Here is a 14,399-nt window from a genome sequence, read left to right on the forward strand (position 1 = left end):
CATAACAGAGTATATTGAGTAATAATTCGTAATGTAGCACATACTGTAGAATTTCCTTTTAAATCATTGCCCATCTCTTATTTTTTCATTTTCAGGTATAGTGTTCCTTGTTTTCCCGTTGTCTAGTTGTGTTGCCACCTTTGAATACAGCTTTAATTGTTCTGTTACTTCCTTTGAATACTGAAATTTGTACATTCCTTATGGACCTTAAAGTCTCACTAGACCATAGTATCAGTTGGTCCAAAAAGATTTAGGGTATCCCTGTATTGGGGATGCACTGGAGTTCATGTTGCCTTAAATATAGAAATTGCTAGTTGTATATTTGAAAAGTTAGGGTTTATGGGGTGCCTGGGTGGCTCAGTGGGTTAAAGCCTCTGCTTTCAGCTCAGGTCATGATCCTAGGGTCCTGGGATCGAGCCCCACATTGGGCTCTCTGCTCCACGGAGAGCCTGCTTCCTCCGCTCTCTCCCTGCCTGCCTCTCTTGCCTACTTGTCACCTGTGTCTGTCAAACAAATAAATAAAATCTTTAAAAAAAAATAAGTCTATATGTGGAAATGTTGGCAAGAGGCTGGTGCCGTAGGTAAGAGCTGTTCTTTGCCAAGTACAAAAGGCAAGAGCTGTAGGGGTTTTTGTTTTTGTTTTTCCTATATATTTGGAAACACATTTTTATCCTTTAAATTCTCTGTTCATCTTCTTTCTCTAAATAATGCCTTCCTCGTCCGTAAAGTGGTCTGCTTTAAGCTCTTCGCCTTTGCTACATTTAATTGATTTTTTTAAAGCCATTAATCACTAGTAGCATTCTAGGAAAAAAGGTGGCTTAGGAAATCTTTTATAAGATGGATCTAAATCTGTTCCTTGAAACTTTGTTTGCCTTTAGGTAGGACAACGTAGAGTAATACTGTTCTTAGCTTTTCAGATACTTGAACCCTGCCTGTTTCCTGATTTTAGTTTAATACATGGTTAGCAGAAGAGCATCGGCACTGGCTTCATTCTGGTGCTTTTTAGCTTTCTGACTCTGATCTTTATGCTGCTGTGTGTCTGTGAAAGAGGAATAAAAATCTTCAAGTTATAACAGCCATATGAGATACATGTAAAACAACTGATGTAGTTTTTATAATGTACCTTGTATGTAATTAATGTGTCATCTTCCCCTCCAACCCCCCACTGGATTGGAATAGAAGACTACCATGTGATTCATTATTCCATTTTTTTTTTTTTTAAGATTTTATTTATTTGACAGAGAGATCACACGTAGTCAGAGAGGGGGAAGCAGGCTCCCTGCTGAGCAGAGAGCCCGATGCGGGGCTCGATCCCAGAACCTAGGATCAGTGACCTGAGCCGAAGGCAAAGGCTTTAACCCACTGAACCACCCAGGCGCCCCTCATTGTTCCATTTTGAAGAGTTTGGTTTTTGAGCCTATCTCATGTTGTTGTTAAAATTCTATGTTACTTTTTCTGTTATACAGATTTTTATAGTATATCTTTAAACATCCTTGTTTTCTGTTAGTGAAAGAAAATATTTTTAGCTACTTAGGCATTTCCCTTTATACTCTGACCTGCAGAGCTCCGGAAATTGGCTTCAGTCCTTGTCAGTGACTGGATGGCTGTCATCCGCTCCCAGAGCAGTACCCAGCCTGCTGGTAAGCTCCTTAGTCTTTTTCCCTTGTGTTTCTTTCTTTCCCACTGGGACATGGCCTTCAGTGCCTTTAGCCTGCTTCACCTCTTAACAGTGTTTCTTTTTAAGTAAAATCCTTTAATGCTTTTTATTTTCATAACAGAGAAAGATAAGAAGAAACGTAAAGAAGAGGGGAAGAGTCGAACCACCCCTCCTGAGCGACCCTTGACTGAGGTGAAGGCTGAGACCCGGGCCGAGGAGGCCCCAGAGAAGAAGAAAGAGAAGCCCAAGTCTCTCCGAACCACAGCACCAAGTCACGCCAAATTCCGTTCCACTGGTAGGGCTGCTGGCTGGTCTTGGGAAGGTCTGTGGGTAGATGTACACCTAGGATTTTGTAGTGGATTAGCGGATTTATGATAGGGCGCACATGGAAGAAGGAAGATTAATGGGTGAGGCTTGGGTTGGATGAAGATTTAGGGTTGGACCAGGGAGGAAGAGTTGAGAGTGGGAAGGAGTTCAACCCCAATAGCATGTTTCTTCCCATAGGGCTAGAGCTGGAGACTCCGTCTTTGGTGCCTGTGAAGAAGAACGCCAGTGCAGTGGTGGTTTCTGACAAGTACAACCTTAAACCCATTCCCCTCAAGCGTCAGAGGTATGGACCACATCCTCAGTTTCTGCGTGGGTTAGTTTGTGGATATGAGGGAGAAGAAGGGGCAAGTCAGAGTGAGTCAGAGATGTTGTTGACAGTTCCTCTTCTGACAGCACCACAGTTGCTCCAGGAGATGCTGCACCCCCTGCAGAGAAGAAATACAAGCCACTGAACACCACACCGAATGCCACCAAAGAGATCAAAGTGAAGATCATCCCACCACAGCGTGAGTCTAAAGTAGAAGAATGCACTTTGGGAGCAAACTCTTAATGGGAATGAATGTTGAAGGGTGGGTAGGGGGTGGATTTCTTGGTGACTTAATTTTTGCACCTCTGGAGGTCCCCTTTCATAGGATTACTTAAAAGTAATTTTAGAGATGAGTCTTAGAGGTATGCTATTCAGTGACTGATTAGGGATTCCCCCAGCTTTGGGATATTCTGTCTTGTCCATGTGGGCTGCCTTCTTCAGTTACCTGAACTCTAATTCATACTCAAAGGGTCGGTTGCTTGCCTTTAAAATTTTTAAAAGAAAGGGCGCCTGGCTGGCGCAAGTGGAGGAGCATGCAACTCTTTATCTCCAGGTTGGGAGGTCAAGACCTACGCTGGTTGTAGAGATTACTTAAAAACAAAATAAAAAATAGAATAACAAGAATTTCTTACGTGAATCCAGCATATTCTTCCTGGTTACCTTGAACTTACTATGTCCTCAGTCGTGACGGGGTCTCCATTGGCCCATTTCCTGCCCAGACTTTGTCTATAGGAATAGGATTGTGAAAAAGGTCTGATGATTCCATTTTATGCTTTTTCCTTTTGTAGCCATGGAAGGCCTGGGCTTTCTGGATGCACTCAATTCAGCCCCTGTTCCAGGCATCAAAATTAAGAAGAAGAAGAAGGTGCTATCACCTACAGCTGCCAAGGTATGAGCACTAGGCCGTAGGTGTGAGTGACAGGGTATCAAAAGTAAAGTAGAAGGAAGGGCTCAGCACCTGGCAGTGGTTGGGGAGGACAACAAGATGTGGACTGTGGTGGAGGTGGTGCAGGGTCGGTGGTATGACAGAATCTTCCTTTATAGGAGGGGCACCTGGGTGGCTCAGTGGGTTGGGCCTCTGCCTTCAGCTCAGGTCATGATCCCAGGGGCCTGGGATCGAGTCCCACATCGGGCTCTCTGCTCAGCAGGGAGCCTGCTTCTCCTCATCTCTCTCTCTGTCTCTCTGCCTATTTGTGATCTCTCTCTCTGTCAAATAAATAAATAAATTCTTTAAAAAAAAAAAAAAAAAAAAAAGAATCTTCCTTTATAGGAACTCATGGGGGATCCTGTCTAAGACCCCAGACTAATTGTCTTACCTTAACCTTGTTTCACATCAGCTCATGAACTTCTTTTTCTTTCACAATAGCCAAGCCCATTTGAAGGGAAAACGAGCACAGAACCAAGCACAGCCAAACCTTCTTCCCCAGAACCAGCACCTCCTTGTGAGGCTATGGACACAGACCGCCCAGGCACCCCAGTTCCCCCTGTTGAAGTTCCAGAGCTCATGGATACAGGTGAGTCTAGAAATTGGTTCAGGTCTGGGGGTTTTCTAAAGGGACGGAGCTTGGTCTGAAACCTCTCCTGCTTACAGCCTCTTTGGAGCCAGGAGCACTGGATGCAAAGCCAGTGGAGAGTCCTGGAGATCCTAGCCAGCTGACCCGGAAAGGCAGGAAGAGGAAAACTGTGACGTGGCCTGAGGAGGGCAAACTGAGAGAATATTTCTATTTTGAACTGGATGAAACTGAACGAGGTGAGCGGTCAAGATTTTTGTGTAGTAAGTGGGCATAGGGAGTTTAAAAAGGACTGGGTTGTGTTTACTTTTTTTTTTTTCTCCTTGCCAATAGTAAATGTGAATAAGATCAAGGACTTTGGTGAGGCTGCTAAGCGAGAGATACTGTCAGACAGACATGCATTTGAGACAGCCCGGCGTCTGAGCCATGACAACATGGAGGAGAAGGTGCCATGGGTGTGCCCGCGGCCCCTGGTTCTTCCCTCACCCCTTGTCACCCCTGGAAGCAACAGCCAGGAGCGATACATCCAGGCTGAGCGGGAGAAAGGAATCCTTCAGGAGCTCTTCTTGAACAAGGAAAGGTGAGCAAAAGAGTGTGGGCATGAATGAACCATGGTCTTGTTAAATACTTGGACTCCTGAGGGGTACATTCCCTGGAGTAATATGGAGGTGGGTGGGGGCTAGGAGGGAATTTTAAGGGTTTAAATAATTTGTCACTTTTTTTCCCATCACCTGTGGTGTTCTTAATAGTCCTCATGAACCTGATCCTGAGCCCTATGAACCTGTACCCCCGAAGCTCATCCCCCTAGATGAGGTGAGCACATGCTATGTGGTGATGGAGGGTGTGATCGATTTTAATGTGTCTTCTGACAATTCATTTCCATTTCAAATGGAATGTGTCTTCATTCTTTCAAAGTTAGTCCTGATTATTCTCCTGTCTTGCAGGAATGTTCCATGGATGAGACTTCATATATTGAGACTCTGGAGCCTGGGGGAGCTGGTGGCTCACCTGATGGGGCAGGTGGCTCCAAGTTGCCCCCTGTCCTAGCCAATCTCATGGGAAGCATGGGTGCTGGGAAGAGCCCCCAGGGTCCTGGAGGAGGAGGCATCAATGTCCAAGAGATCCTCACCTCCATCATGGTATGAGCCCACCTTCCTCTTTTCCAGTTTCTCTGGAATCTCTCTTTTTACCCCAGTACTTGTCTTCTCACTTGGTTCCTCATCTGGCTCTTCTCTCTGCAGTTGTTACCCTTGCACTCTGTTGACCTTGTTCTTTATTCATCTTACCTTACAGGGTAGTCCAAATAGTCATCCCTCAGAGGAACTGCTAAAGCAACCAGACTATTCAGACAAGATCAAGCAGATGCTCGGTAATCACCAGGGCCAGTCCTGGAGCTTGGGGGAGGAAGCCTACTGCAGAGTTGAGGGCGAGCAGGGAGCAGGGTTTACAGACAGTGGTGAGCAGGGGTATTACTGCTGGTGGGGAGGGCAAGACTGGACAGAGCATTGCTTTGCCAAGTTGGTCTGAGAGGGTCAGAAAGGCACACCTAATTAGGAAGTCATGCCACTCTTCTAGCATCCTCTTGTTCTACTTTTTTCTTTTTTAATAGTGCCACATGGACTATTAGGCCCTGGTCCAATAGCCAATGGTTTCCCACCAGGAGGCCCTGGGGGCCCGAAGGCCATGCAGCATTTCCCCCCTGGGCCTGGGGGACCTATGCCAGGTAGGTGATAGTGAGAGGTTGGAATGGGTTTACTTGCTTAATTTTGACCTGGTAATAATGTAGGTTTGACCCAAAGGTGGGAGAGGACCTCCCTGAGTGTAACACATAGCTGATACTGTCTTTTTTTTTCCTTAACAGGTCCTCATGGAGGCCCTGGTGGGCCAGTGGGTCCACGTCTCTTGGGTCCCCCACCCCCTCCACGAGGGGGTGATCCCTTCTGGGATGGCCCAGGTGACCCCATGCGGGGGGGCCCAATGCGGGGGGGCCCGGGACCAGGTCCTGGACCATACCATAGAGGCCGCGGTGGCCGAGGAGGAAATGAACCACCTCCTCCTCCTCCTCCCTTCCGGGGGGCCAGAGGAGGTCGCTCTGGAGGAGGACCCCCAAATGGACGAGGGGGCCCTGGTGGGGGCATGGTTGGAGGTGGTGGGCATCGTCCACATGAAGGCCCTGGTGGGGGCATGAGCAGCAGCAGTGGACATCGTCCCCATGAAGGCCCTGGCAGTGGCATGGGTGGTGGGCACCGCCCCCACGAAGGCCCTGGCGGTAGCATGGGTGGAGGTGGGGGACATCGTCCCCACGAAGGTCCTGGTGGTGGCATGGGCAGTGGCACTGGACATCGTCCTCATGAAGGCCCTGGCAGTGGCATGGGTGGAGGCAGTGGACATCGCCCCCATGAAGGCCCTGGTGGAGGAATGGGTGCTGGAAGTGGACATCGCCCCCATGAAGGCCCTGGTGGGAGCATGGGTGGAAGTGGTGGACATCGCCCCCATGAAGGTTCTGGACATGGTGGGCCCCATGGCCACCGGCCTCATGATGTCCCTGGTCACCGAGGCCATGACCATCGAGGGCCACCACCTCATGAGCACCGTAGCCATGATGGCCCTGGCCATGGAGGAGGGGGCCACCGAGGGCACGATGGAGGCCACAGCCATGGAGGAGGTGAGAATGGTTCCTGCTCACTATGTGGCTTTTGATGTCCCATGCAAGTTTTGGGGGAGCATCACTATGCTGGGTATGCTAGGCCAGACATGAAATCACCCTATTTTTTGTATGTCTGGTAGTTGTTACCTTTTGGCCTTCCCTCAAATCCCTAAGATTCCATGTCTCCCTGAAAGATAGTTTTCAGGATGCTATCGATAGGGTGGTGATGGGGTGCGAGGGTGGCTTTGAGCTCTTAGCCATGTTCTATCTAATGATTCCACCATCATTCCCACAGACATGTCCAACCGCCCTGTTTGCCGACATTTCATGATGAAGGGCAACTGCCGCTATGAGAACAACTGTGCCTTCTACCACCCGGGTGTCAATGGGCCCCCCCTGCCCTAGGGACCACCTCCTCTGCCCCACCCACACACACCCCTGTGGACTGCAGCCTTGCTCCTTCCACCCTCTTATGGCTTCTGTGAGGCCCACATTCCCCTGTCCCCAGCTGATGAGGAGCCGGCCCCCTCAGTTCCCACCTGCTTGGGTTTCTGGGGGTTTTCTGATCACTGGTGCGCATTGATGTACATATTTTCCTCCAGTCTGGGGAGGAGAGAGACTAGATACATTCTGTACCCTGGACTGCTGAAGAGAAGACCCAGTTGGCTTCACTTTTTGAGGAGATTTGCCCTACAACCCCAAACCCTTTTCCAGTATTACCCTTTATGCCTGAGAACCTAAAGCTGGTTATCCTGGAGAACACCTCTACTCTATTGTGGGTCCTCCACATGCACACAGAACTGACATGAGATCAGATGCACTTATGAAATCATCCCAGCCAAGTTCATTCTTCTCATGGGGTGGGGAGATGGTAAAAGGGGTATTATATACCCCACTGCACTGAGAGGGCTCAATCAGGCTGGATTTGAGTTCTGGAATACATCATCCCCACTTCCACCTTGACACAGGCTTTCCATTGAGTCCCTTTCTCAAGTAAGACTTTGCAACCTTCTGTGAACACCCAAGTCTGCATCATGGGTCTGCTAGGTTCACTGATGGTCAATTCACGCCTGCATCCAAGTGGAAGTTGTAGCTGGCATAGGCGAGGCTGGTGGTGTTGGCCCACCCTTGCCTGTAGCTATTCTGGAAACTAACACTTGAGTGAGACCAGCTTTTCATCAACTTGCCGGGCCCTCTGGGCCTGACAGTCACACTACATGCACTGCCTTCAGGAGTTGGCGCACTCTGCCCCTACCTGGAACCTTGTCAGTGTGAAGCCTCTGGCTCCCTTGCCCTGTCAGCCACCTCTGAGTCCCACCAGGTGCCTTCCTGGGTGGGTGCCGCAAAGCTGACGCACCTTTCCCCAGCCCTCTCCTTCCCAGGTCTCGGCATCAGTTGTTTTCTATGAAAACAGTGGATTGGTTGGCTTCTGTGCAGGGTCTTGGGTTAGAGCCACGATGGATTTGAGGGATGAGTATTTTTTTTCTTTTGGTTTTGTATATTTTGTACATTAATAAACAGTGGAAAGAGAAGCAGCTTATTTAACCCCTAGTGTGTTTGGGCTCTTTGTTTAAAAAAAAACCCACCACTGTCTGCTTAAGTACATTAGTACAAACCTCTGTGTCCCTTTGAGGAGCTAAAATTGGTTCTGCTCTTGAGGTGTGGGTATTGAGTGAAATACTGATGAAAGAATTTTTTAAGATTTTATTTGATAGAGATCACAAGTAGGCAGAGAGGCAAAGAGGGAGAGCCCGATACAGGGCTCCATCCCAGGACCCTGACCTGAGCTGAAGGCAGAAGCTTTAACCCACTGAGCCACCCAGGTGCCCCTGAAAGAATATTTTGACATAAAAGACCACAGGTACATTCTTTGAGCAAGCCTTGGGACCTAGGCAAACTGCTTTTCACATTGCCGGAGCTGCTGGAGCTGCTGTCGGTATGTGTGGACGTTCACTTCACCTCTAGTTGACCCTACCATCCCTATGGATTTGCCTAGGGAAGGAGTAAAGTGTGGGTGGGTGGAAGCAGCAGGGAGAGTGGAAGGAGGAAAACTCCCAAGAGCAGTTTCTGGGAAAAGGAAAAACTGGTGACTCCTTTTAAGAGCAGTTTCAGTGGATAAAGCAGCAGAACAGCTGCTTTTCCCCCAAAGAGAACAGCTGCTCTTCCCTAAAAAGTGGCTCTGCAAAGCAGATGTCAGTAGGCCTACCACCTGGTGATGTTGAATTCTTTTTTTTAAAGATTTTATTTATTTTATTTGACAGAGATCACAAGGAGGCAGAGAGGCAGGAGGAAGCAGGCTCCCGGCAGAGCAGAGAGCCTGATTTGGGGCTCCATCCCAGGACCCTGGGATCACGACCTGAGCCAAAGGCAGAGGCTTTAACCCACTGAGCCACCCAGGCACCCCTGGTGATGTTAAATTCTTAAGGACAGGTATTGAGGGTTTCATTGATGGAGTAAGGTCTTGGAGACAGGTTTTGGAGATCAGAACATAGAGGGATAGGATTAACTTCAAATAGGAATTTCTGCTATTCTTGAAAACAGAAATTAGGATAGTGCATTTTTGGGAAGATGGGGCTATAGGGGCATGGATTAAGAAGAGTGGTCTTTAGGGGCATTTGGCTAGCTCAGAGTTTTGAGCTCCATGTTGGGTGTAGAGATTAGGAAAAAAAAACTACAAACAGCTCATTTTGGGGCACCTGGGAGGCTTGGTAGAGCATGTGAGACTCCTGATCTCAGGGTCATGAGTTGGAGCCCTATGTTGGGCCTACTTAAAAACATTTAGGGTGCCTGGGTGGCTCAGTTGGTTAAGCAACTGTCTTTGGCTCAGATCATGATCCTGGAGTCCTGGGATTGAGTTCTGCACTGGGCTCCCAGCTCCACAGGGAGTCTGCTTCTCCCTCTGACCTCCCATCTCGTGCTTTTTTGCACTCTCCCAAATAAAATCTTTTTTGTTTTTTTTAAAGATTTTATTTATTTATTTGACAGAGACCACAAGTAAGCAGAGAGGCAGGCAGAGAGAGAGGAGGAAGCAGGCTCCCTGCTGAGCAGAGAGCCCGATGTGGGGCAGAGCCGAAGGCAGAGGCTTTAACCCACTGAGCCACCCAGGCACCCCAGTGCTACCAAATAAATAAAATCTTTAAAAATTTTTTAAAAAAGAACAGTTTTCAACCTAACATCAGAATCATCTGAGAGGCTTCTTAAAAGACATGAGGAATGGCGTCCAGCACATTTTATGATTCAGTAGTTGGGATGGATCCTGAGATTCTGCATTTCTAAGAAGTTCCCATGTGTTGCTGCTGCTGATCTGGAAAACACTCAAAACACATTGCCCTAGAACCCAAGTTTCTTGGCTGCTTCTTCCAGGAGTGGCCACAGGAGGGCCATAACCACCTAAATTTCACAGGCCTCATTTACATTTAGCAAGGCCAACGGAGCTATTTTTTTTTTTTTAAAGATTTTATTTATTTGACAGAGAGAGATCACAAGTAGGCAGAGAGGCAGGCAGAGAGAGAGGAGGAAACAGGCTCCCTGCTGAGCAGAGAGCCCGATGCGGGACTCGATCCCAGGACTCTGAGATCATGACCTGAGCCGAAGGCAGCGGCTTAACCCACTGAGCCACCCAGGCGCCCACGGAGCTATTTTTATTTTCCCTTTGCCCAGCCCACCCAGACTATGCTCAGTCTGCCTATAGGAGCTCTGTGCACTTAGGACCTAAGAAGAGCCCCTAACATATGGGCCAAACTAAGAGGTAAAGTATGAATGAAGTAGTGGCTGGCTCTGTCAGTGGAAGGTGTGACTCTGGAGCTTGGGGTTGTGAGCTGGAGCCCCACAATAGGGGTAGAGATTACTTAAAGTTTAAGAAAAATTTTTTAAAAATAACTAGTACCGGGGCGCCTGGGTGGCTCAGTGGGTTAAGCTGCTGCCTTCGGCTCAGGTCATGATCTCAGAGTCCTGAGATTGAGTCCCGCATCGGACTCTCTGCTCAGCAGGGAGCCTGCTTCCGCCCCCCCTCTGCCTGCCTCTCTGCCTCCTTGTGATCTGTCAAATAAATAAAATCTTTTAAAAAAATAACTAGTACCCAGTTGAAGGAGAAAAAATGAACAAACATGTCACGACCTAGTGGGTCATTTTCTGACTTGTGTTTCTATCTCTGGCATCAGGCCACAAGAACCTTTAGAGACATCTCAAAGTTTTTTCTATTTTAATTTAAAAATGAGTTCAGCCATTTTTCTTTCAAATTCTCCATGAAAATCCAAAGTAACCTGTTAGAGACTTTTTTTTTTGACAAGGCTGATCATCCTACATTTCAGCCACTGACCCATTTCCACACCTTCACCTTCACCAAGTCCCCATAGGCATTTCTCTCCATTTCAGCTGGTCTTTTCTGCTCCCATCCTCCTTGCACCCCAAATACCCTTTCTGCTGTAAACATTCTGTCAATCCCTCCCCAGACACACCAGTTACATCTCCAATTCTGGATCACCATTGTTCTAGTTTTCACATTCCTACTCTTGGGCAGTAAACCTAATGTTGCAAAAATATGAAATCCTACCATCTTGGCTCAGTACAAATTGCAAGTACCAACTCAACACTTACGCTGCTTGGCAATTCCTAAATCTTAACTGGCACCAAAACTCCTGAGTGAGCCCCATCAATGTAAGCACCACTTCCCCTTCACCTGAAAATACCTGAGTCTACATTATCTTTCTTAGAGAAGAATAGCCCTTTTCCAAGGCCCAACCCTTCTCTCATCTCCTGTGTCCTCTACCCAGCAACTAGAACAACTCTGTAAAAATGAAAACAGATCAATTCTCACCACTGCGAGAAATGACCTCCCATTGCTCTTCAAACTGTATCCCCTCCCCATCAAGGCTTACAGGCCCAGAGTGCCCTGGCCCCTACTTAAGTTCAAGCCACGTATCTTGGCTATGTCAAGCTCTTCCCAGGTTCAGGGGCTCTGCACACTATGGTTTCTTCCCTAGGGCTCTTCTTTCCCCACTCCCTTTGTTCCTTCACCACCTTCAAGGCTTGGCTTTAGTGTTACTCCCTGAGACATCTTCCTTATTCACGTGACTTAAAGATGACCCCCTACTTTCCTAGCGCCATGTTTCCTTTGGCATGCTCTAAAGGCACCATAGTGCCTATCTGCACTAACAGACTCCCAGGTGATGCTCATGCTGCTAGCCTGGGACACTCTGAAAGCCACTATCCTAGAATAGCTAGTTCAAGCGTCTCTGTTGTTGCATTTAGTACTGGCCGCACAATGGCAATTTCAGACACTCCCAGGCCTCCTTTGAGTACTGTAGGGCTACAGGACTCTTTTACTAGTTTTCACTTTTCCAGTTGTAGCACTATTTCCTAGAACACTTGTGTGTTCCTAAAACACAGTGCTATTCTGGCTCTCAAGCCCCTCCAGGACTCATGCTTTGGTCACCCTCTCCACATTTTACACAAAGAGAAAAGGTCCAGGATACTGGAGTCAGATAAACAAGGACCATCATAAAAACAAAACAAAACAAGGGCCATTATATCAGCAACACCCTCTCTGTTGAAGGTGGGTCACTGTGGGCAGGTCACTGTCCTGAGTCGTCATTAGGAAGGTGTGCAGGAGAATCTCTGCTTTTCAAAAACATTTTTTTTTTATTTATTTGACAGACAGAGATCACAAGTAGGCAGAGAGGCAGGCAGAGAGAGAGGGGAAAGCAGGATCCCCGCGGAGCAGAGAGCCCAATGGACCCTGGTATCATGACCAGAGCTGAAGGCAGAGGCTTTAACCCACTGAGCCACCCAGGCGCCCCTCAAAAACATTTCTATGGTTATTATGTACCTTAGTCCAGGATTTAAAGATAGCAAAACTTGCTTAAGAATAAAAAATTTAATTCTGTTAATGAAATTCCATTTTCCAGGCTTTGGGTTACCCATATATACTGTACCATGTAAACTGTGTGTTTTTATTTTTTTATTTTGTATTTTTAAAGATTTTATTTTATTTGACAGAGATCACAAGAAGGCAGAGAGGCAGGCAGAGAGAGAGAGAGAGAGAGGGAAGCAGGCTCCCTGCTGAGCAGAGCGCCCCATGTGGAATTCAATCCCAAGACCCTGAGATCATGACCTGAGCTGAAGGCAGAGGCTTTAACCCACTAAGCCACCCAGGTGCCCCCAACTGTGTGTTTTTAAAAGATTTGAGAAAGACAGAGCGAGAGAGTGCACTCCTGTGTGCATATACAAGCAGGAGGATGGGCAGAGGGAAAGAAAGAATCCTAAGCCGACTATGCTGAGTAAGGAGCCCAATGCTGGGCTCAATCTCACAACCCTAAGATCACAACCTGAGCTAAAATCAAGAGCTGGACACTCAACTGACTAAACCACCTAGGCACCCCTTTTTTGTTCTTTTTGCATTTATTTATTTATTTAAGAGAGACACACACAGTGAGAGAGAGAACACAAGTGGGGGGTGGGGGGGCAGGGGGAAGCAGGCTTTCCGCCAAGCAGGGAGCCTGATGCAGGCTTGATCACAGGACCCTGGGATCATGACCTGAGCCAAAGGCAGGGGCTTAACAACTGAGCCACCCAGGCACCCTTTCTTTTTGCATTTAATTTCTATGCTGTTTTTCTTTTGGAGAAGAGGCAACCTTTTACCCATATTTAAGTGCATTATTAATAGTTCCACTAAGTATGTATATTGAAGGAAAAGGTGCTATTTGTGTCCAGAGACAGAAGCTGTTTTGCAGCATTTGAAGTGCTTGCAGTGAAATTAGATAAAAAAACTGAGGGGCACCTGGGTGGCTCAGTGGGTTAAGCCTCAGCCTTTGGCTCAGGTCATGATTTTGGAGTCCTGGGATCAAGCCCCGCACCGGGCTGAGCAGGGAACCTGCTTTCCCCTCTGCCTGCCTCTCTGCCTACTTGTGATTGCTGTCAAATAAATAAATAAAATCTTTTTTAAAAAAATGAAATGCAAAATTTTGGCATTCACTTTATAAATAACATTCCAATGTATTTTACATACCATCTAGACGATTGAACTGAAAATATTAAGGTAGAATGTTGCATGAAACACATGTAACAAAAGCAAAAATTTAAAGCACTTTACAAAATAATTACATATCTATTCCCTTCACAACCTCTGAGGTAGGTATTTTTTATCATCTTCATTTTACAGATGAGGAAACAGGTACCAAGAGGTGAAGTATCCTGTCCCAACATCATGCCATTAGTTTGAACCCTCACTCCCACTTTCTGTGACATATTTACTTCACGGAATTGTGGAAATTACTTTACATGAAACATCTTACTCAGGGGCTTGGTTCAAAACCCTTATCTTTTTCCCCTCAAATTCCATTATGGGGGATGGTTTCCTAATTTGAGATGTTTCCTAATAACACTATCTCCACATCAAACTTGTACCTCCAGTATAAAATTTGTACTTCAGACCAACTATTATTTATTCACTTGGTCAAAAAATAGTTTCCCGGGGCACCTGGGTGGCTCAGTAGGTTAAAGCCTCTGCTTTCAGCTCGGGTCATGGTCTCAGGGTCCTGGGATCAAGCTCCACATCAGGCTCTCTGCTCAGCAGGGAGCCTGCGTCCCCTCCCCTGTCTGCCTGCCTCTCTGCCTGCTTGTGATCTGTCAAATAAATAAATCTTTAAAAAAAAAAAAAAGGTTTCCCAAAAATAGGTGTCCACACTCAGTAAGTCTTGACCAAACAGCTCCTCATGTTCCCTCTAGAACTGGACACCTCAGATCATTCTCTTCTAGAATTCTTCCCACCTCCCGCACCTCTTCCTGTCTTTTCCTTCCCAACCCATCCTTCCCACACCCTACTTAAGCACTTGGTTACCGCACTTGCAACAAGTTATGGGCTCCACTCCACATGCTCTACAGTCATACCACCACCTGAACCACCAACCACTCGCCACTGGTTACTTCCCAAATCTACCTCCCCAATATAAC

At 47.1% G+C, this 14,399-nt stretch overlaps 1 protein-coding gene across 3 annotated transcripts in view; it reads left to right on the plus strand.

Moving 5' to 3' along the window:
* The window catches only part of PPP1R10 (protein phosphatase 1 regulatory subunit 10), a 45,117-nt gene extending 37,123 nt beyond the window's left edge, over positions 1 to 7,994 (plus strand). For all 3 annotated transcript variants that reach the window (XM_082732911.1, XM_082732910.1, XM_082732909.1), the window contains 14 exons: positions 1,563 to 1,640; positions 1,779 to 1,952; positions 2,162 to 2,267; positions 2,378 to 2,490; positions 3,080 to 3,180; positions 3,658 to 3,805; positions 3,883 to 4,041; positions 4,136 to 4,382; positions 4,552 to 4,615; positions 4,747 to 4,941; positions 5,096 to 5,171; positions 5,412 to 5,525; positions 5,664 to 6,467; positions 6,745 to 7,994. In XM_082732911.1, the coding sequence (XP_082589037.1) occupies positions 1,563 to 1,640; positions 1,779 to 1,952; positions 2,162 to 2,267; positions 2,378 to 2,490; positions 3,080 to 3,180; positions 3,658 to 3,805; positions 3,883 to 4,041; positions 4,136 to 4,382; positions 4,552 to 4,615; positions 4,747 to 4,941; positions 5,096 to 5,171; positions 5,412 to 5,525; positions 5,664 to 6,467; positions 6,745 to 6,854 (2,489 nt within the window). In that variant the 3' untranslated portion in view covers positions 6,855 to 7,994. The remainder of the gene's footprint in view (positions 1 to 1,562; positions 1,641 to 1,778; positions 1,953 to 2,161; positions 2,268 to 2,377; positions 2,491 to 3,079; positions 3,181 to 3,657; positions 3,806 to 3,882; positions 4,042 to 4,135; positions 4,383 to 4,551; positions 4,616 to 4,746; positions 4,942 to 5,095; positions 5,172 to 5,411; positions 5,526 to 5,663; positions 6,468 to 6,744) is intronic.
* Positions 7,995 to 14,399: the final 6,405 nt, after the last annotated feature.

This window comes from Mustela nivalis (genome assembly GCF_964662115.1).
Source record: "Mustela nivalis genome assembly, chromosome: 5".
Classification (NCBI taxonomy): domain Eukaryota; kingdom Metazoa; phylum Chordata; class Mammalia; order Carnivora; family Mustelidae; genus Mustela; species Mustela nivalis.